The sequence below is a fragment of the Asterias amurensis genome, chromosome 17 (assembly GCF_032118995.1).
Source record: "Asterias amurensis chromosome 17, ASM3211899v1".
Classification (NCBI taxonomy): Eukaryota; Metazoa; Echinodermata; class Asteroidea; order Forcipulatida; family Asteriidae; genus Asterias; species Asterias amurensis.
Window position 1 is genome coordinate 14,184,335 of NC_092664.1, and position 6,000 is coordinate 14,190,334.

Sequence of the window (6,000 nt, forward strand, 5' to 3'; positions counted from 1 at the left end):
GTCGTGCCCCAGTGTGATTCCAGCTGGGATCCTAGAGGTGGAAGGCGAGGAACGATGCCACTACGCCAACCCTGCCACCCATTTTTATTCTTTCGATCCTGACTTGATGCAAGCGTAAGCCCTATATCATGTCTATGGGACTCTTCCTCTGAGCTGTACAGTATATAATATGAAAGTGTCAGGGTCATGTCACACAAGGCAATTTACAAGCAACCAGTTCCAGGCAATCTCCAAGAAGGAAAGGCATTCACGTTTCAATGTTAACCTATTTTTCTTGTTGATCGTAAGAGAATGTTAAAAAATTAACTCATTTGTACCAGATTAGTCCTGTAGCATACACTGCAGTGGGTTGCCTCCAAGTTGCCTGTAGAAGTTGCCTCATGTGACAAGGCCCTAAGGCTGCCAGGGCTAAATGGGTTCCTATTAGTCTTTACATGGAAACCAGGTGTAATTTTGTAATTTATGATTTTGTTTTTTGCTGGTTTTCTTTTCAGGACACATGGGCTTACCGAGCGGTCGGAGTTCCTGTGTCAAGAATCTTCACCATCAACTCACAGGGAAAGGTTACTCATGACCTCACCTACACCTTCCAGTCCTCGTAAGTACTCTGTGCATGGGCTTAAAGGGAAGGTACATGTTTTGGTAATTGTCAAAGATCAGTCTTCTCACTTGGTGTATCCCAACATAAGCATAAAAAAACAAGCCTATGAAAATTTGAACTAAATTGTTCATTGAAGTTGCGAGAAAAGGATGAGAGAAAAAACACCCTTGTTGGACCAATTTGTGTGCTTTCAGATAGGAATAAAAGACTTCTAGCTAGAAGTCTTTTATTAATTTAGTGAGAAATTACCTCTTTCTCAAAATCTATGCTAGTTCAGAGGGAGCCGTTTCTCACAATGTTTTGTACAATCAACAGCTCTCCAATGCTCGTTACCAAGTCAGTTTTTAAGTTAATAATTGTTTTGAGTAATTACCAAAAATGTACCTTCCCTTTAAAGATCACATTTGAATTTTGAAATGAACAAACTTGCAAGAAAGAAGTGGGGATAAAAACCTGGCAGACAGACTGCAAATATTGGCAGTGACTTCTTAAATGGTTTTGGTACCGTTTGTAGACATGAATCCATACTCACTGTGAATGAAGATTATGCAATATAATTTACATTTAGAAGTTACAGCGCTAATAGTTGTTAAGATTTTGAGAAAAATAAGTGAAAACCACTGAGCAATGTTTTCTGGAGAGAGATTATTTTTCCGAAATTAGTTGTGCTAAATTCTCAAAGACTACTACACCTCAGCAAGTAATATTTTAGGGGAAGCTTTTCACCTTCATTATCTTAAAACTGTGTAAGTTTAAAGGCAGTGAGCACTATTGCTAATTGTCAAAGACTAGCCTTCACAGTTGGTGTTTCTCAACATCTGCATAAAATAACAAACCTGTGAAATTTGAGCTCAATCTGTCATTGAAGTTGCGAGATAATAATGAAAGAAAAAAACACCCTTGACACACACAAAGTTGTGTGCGTTTAGATGGTTGATTTCGAGACCTCAAATTCTCAATCTTAGGTCTCAAGATCAAAATCGTGGATAATTAGTTCTTTCTCGAAAACTATGGCACTGTAGAGGGAGCCGTTTCTCACAATGTTTTATACCATGAACCTCTCCCCATTACTCGTCACCAAGAAAGGTTTTATGCTAATGATTATTTTGAGTAATTACCAATAGTGTCTACTACCTTTAATGTGAATCTGTTGGCATTTTAATTGTTTTAATTTGTTTTATATACATTTTAATTGTTTTAATTTTTTTTATATACTTCTTGGAGCACACTGATGATATAGATTTTCTTGAATCTAATTTTGTTGCAGCTATCCCAAGATGAGGGACCTTGCAGACCATGTCTTCCCGCCCCTCCATCGCAAACAAACGATGGCCTTTGTGTCGCCCCATGAGTACAGCTCCTTCACCTTCTGGCGGGAACCCATGCCCGAGTTGCCCGCTGATGATGAACTTCTGAGAGACATCACGTCCAAAGATAAAAAATAATCTCACAGAGAGAGGCAGAAAGATTCACCCAGCGAATTCCATCAGCTGTTGTAGCCAGACTGTATTAGTTACTGCGAATGAGAAGTTTCCCCAAATCCTTCAAAATCCTCTGTAATGATGTCAAACCCAACAAGGTTTCCAAATCCCTCAAAATCCACTGTAAACAACCAAGATGGTTTTTGCCTAAAGATGAGAAATAATTGTACATTAACGCTTACACGTAAGCCTATTGACCACCAACATGGTGAGCGTGGCATCAGCCGCCGCGTGTGACATGCATGCAAGGGGTCAATACTCATTGTGGTGCTAGGAAGGTGTGCCCAAACGTGGAATACCGTGAGACCACTGAGTCCATGGCTGTCATGATAAGCTTCCTAAATCCTCCAAAATCCCCTGTAATGACACACAAAACCAATAAGGTTTTTGCCCGTTTTTGTTGGATTCAGTACAGCCTAAAGGCCGGTTTAAAGTAGGTCGCTTGATGGAAATTTTGACCCCCCAATACAAGTTATAGTCGTCGCTGAGGCCAAACACTGTCTTTTTTTGAAAAGAATTCCATCGCCCGACCACTGCGCGATCATTATGTAACTGCCGACTATAACCAGGCCTTTAGTAGTTTACTCTCTTTGGTGTTATGGAGGTGTGCCCAATCCTGGAATTACATGGTGGGCCATGGCCTTAGTGCCCCTCCATGGATTCTAATATTTGCCCTTTGCAAAAAGAAGAAAAGGCCTTGCCCTCCCAAAGATGAAGTTGTAGGCCTGTGTGGCAATAGTTTTGGCCAATCTTAACCCTTCCCCATAATTTTGCCAGATTTGTATCGACTGAAACTATTTAGGGTACATGTACATTGCCAACTGTTTAGACATGCTGCGTTTAATTAAAGGGATTGTTCGCTGTACATAATGGCCACTGCGTTGGTTATTGCCAAAGGACTTAAAGGCCAGTGTACTTAAACCATTGTTTACACTTGAAATGAAAATGTTAGTGTATTTTCCAACACTTGTATTCTCAGGTGGAATTTTTGTTCTACCGCAGTGCTCTCTAGTGGCCATTATGGTGTTCAGTTTCTCTGATAGTGCATGGGAGTGTATTCACTCTGGCCTCACAGTTTTATCAGTTACAGTGATGAGGAATAGGATCTTCTTTAAGTGTACATCCGTTGATTTCACCAAACTGTTTCTAATCTTAGGGTTAATCTTAGGACTTGGGAAGAGTTACTTTCCATATCCATAGATATTAGGACGCATGGAACCCATCCTAAGTTAGGACGAGTTACTCGTCCAAACTCAAGATAGGATTTGTCCTAGCGTGTCGTTAAATCGGCTGCAGTGGTGGATTCCACAAAGAGTTAAGATTAGTCTCATCTTGAGTTAGGACGAGTTACTCGTTCTAGTTTAGGACTAGCCTTTTTTAAATGTCTTCTAGGACTAGTTAGGACTAGTCCTGATCCTCGGACTAGTTAGGATTAGTCCTAACTCTTCTTGAAACCAGATGTCGATTTCACCAAACTCAACTGTAACTTAGGATTGATCTCAGGACTTAAGACGAGTTTTCTATCTGAAGAAGTAGGACGCATTTAACTCATCCTAAGTTAGGGCGGGTTACTCGTCCTCAAGCTTGAGATGGGATCAATCCTAGCGTTTTGTGTAATGGACTGTAGATTTTCTATTTATTCTGAGATAAGTAGGATTTGAAACTTTGCATGGTGGAGATAAGATATAGAAGAGTTTGCGGTAACACCATGTAATAACAATCTCTAAATGAGTTGGGGTGGTTCTGAAAAGAACCGTTGGGTTAACTCGACGTTTCGATCAGTATGCTCTGATCGTCTTCTGGAGAATGCTGGACTCTGATGCTGCATGCTGCTTAAGTACTAGGCGGTGGATCAGCGGTGATGCACGAAGGCGGGAAATGTAGGCGGGAAGTGAACTCGATGATGCGTGGTGAAACCTGTTGTGGAGCCTTGGGGGTTGTGTGGGGGGTGTGTGCTCACTGAACCGTGTCAGTAGATTGTTATTACATGGTGTTACCGCAAACTCTTCTATATCTTATTCTGAGATGTTTAACCGATAAATAGCATTTTGGCTAGCTGATCAGTGTTGTGGGGGCAAAGCTAATGATACTTTTGAGTTTGTTTGAGTCACCAGTCTGGCGACCTGTTTACTTATTTAAATATATTATTAAAGGTTGTATACATAATGTACAGGCCGAAATAGAGCAGCAAAAATCAAACCTTAAAGTGTATATATGGAAAGGAAATACTATTTGTAGAAAACTATGAAAACAAAAATTATTTTATGATTTTTAAAAAGCAAAAATTGATTGTAAATACAGTAAGGCGATTTAAGAGATGATTCAAATGTCAAAGTTTGAATTCCCTCTTCATGAATCTAAAGTTTTTTTTTCTTCTTCAGTGCTTCAAATGATATTTACAGGTAATTAAACGCTGCATGGTGGAAATACAAGTAGGAAGGTTAATGGAACACATTGCTTGGATCGGTCGAGTTGGTCTTTGAAAATTATTAGAAAACGTTTGTTCTGCAATGCATAATGGTTGGATAGACAATATGTAACAGTAGAATTTAATGATCCATACACCAACGCCCCTCCAAATTGCATGGTTTTCCTTTGTAAAAGGAAACACAATGTAATATCGAAGCATGTTTGTGTAGATATTCTACTTTAATTTTATCTAATTGACCATGATGGCATTTGATAACAAACGGTTTCAAATGATTTTCAAAGACCAACTCGCCCGATCCAAGGCAACGTTTCCCTTTAATGTTCACTGAATCTCACAGTCAAATTCCCTGTGTGATGATGTTCATTTTAACATCTATTAAATCATTTGCAGTACCTGCTGCTAAAACATAGGATTCAAACTGCCTCTAGCTACCGGGCAATCTCGGTTGTCTAGTTAGTATAACACTGCTCTAGAATTGCAAAGGTCGTGGGTTCGAATCCCACCCGAGTAGACCTACAAATGTTAATATGACTGTGATATTTTCCCCCCACAGAACTCGGGGAAAGTACTGAGTATGCAGTGTTTACACACATACACATCGGTGTATATTGGTACAAAAAAAACAAAGTTATTATTCTTTATCCCTGATGCGAATTTAACATCTATTAGATTTTGTTATCATACTCGCAGGTAAATTTTTCTTCGCTCGGCAGAAATTTTTTGTAAGCAGCTGATTGTTTTGCTGATTAAACAGCCCCATGAAATTGGACACAGTTCCATAGTCGCTATTACCTCCTTGTTAACTCAATCCTAGGTATGTGGTTGTATTTTTCTATGTCCAGCTGTGATGTCATTATGATGCCACTCTTTCCCACCGACTTTGGCATGATCTTTTTCGATTAGGCGTCTTTGGCTATGGCTTTTGCTAATGGTTTCATGATAAAGCAGCCTCTGTTCATGTTGAGGTAGTGATGTAGCCGTAGCTGTGTAGCCGTAGCTGTGTAGCCGCAGCCTCTAAATCTGCCACGGCCTGATGCATTACATGTACTTCCAATTATTTTTTGCGTAGTCTTTTAGTTACTTCGTATCGGTTCGTAAAATGACTGTGGAAAAAGCTTGCAAAGCAAAACGTGACGTCATACAGGCATGACATTCTTCCTACTTGAACCTGATTTTCAACTGATGCAGTCGAAAAGATGGGGGGGGGGGGGGGGACATTTGATATTGTGTCCCCCACCTTCCAAAGATGAGGGGGGGGGGGGGGGGCGGGGGACATGTCCCCCTGCCCCTCCTCTGATTGACCCCAATGTGCAGTTATTCATTGCGAGTTTGCGACGTCAAAGTTCGTATCGCATTTTCAAAGAGCATATTTGCATAATTTGAAGAGCACGTTTTTGAAGTACATGTGTAATTTATCATAAGAACTATTTTTAAAGGCAGCTTTTTTTATTTAGATCAGGGAGTGTACTGAAATGACCAAAGGAATT

At 40.0% G+C, this 6,000-nt stretch overlaps 1 protein-coding gene across 3 annotated transcripts in view; it reads left to right on the forward strand.

The window, feature by feature from the left end:
• LOC139949485 (phosphatidate phosphatase LPIN1-like) overlaps positions 1-5,754 on the forward strand; it is a 36,076-nt gene extending 30,322 nt beyond the window's left edge. For 2 of the 3 annotated variants that reach the window (XM_071947850.1, XM_071947849.1), the window contains 2 exons: positions 495-598; positions 1,869-5,754. In XM_071947850.1, coding sequence (XP_071803951.1) covers positions 495-598; positions 1,869-2,046 — 282 coding nt within the window. In that variant the 3' untranslated portion in view covers positions 2,047-5,754. The remainder of the gene's footprint in view (positions 1-494; positions 599-1,868) is intronic. The other variant, XM_071947848.1, reaches the window with a different exon arrangement.
• Positions 5,755-6,000: the final 246 nt, after the last annotated feature.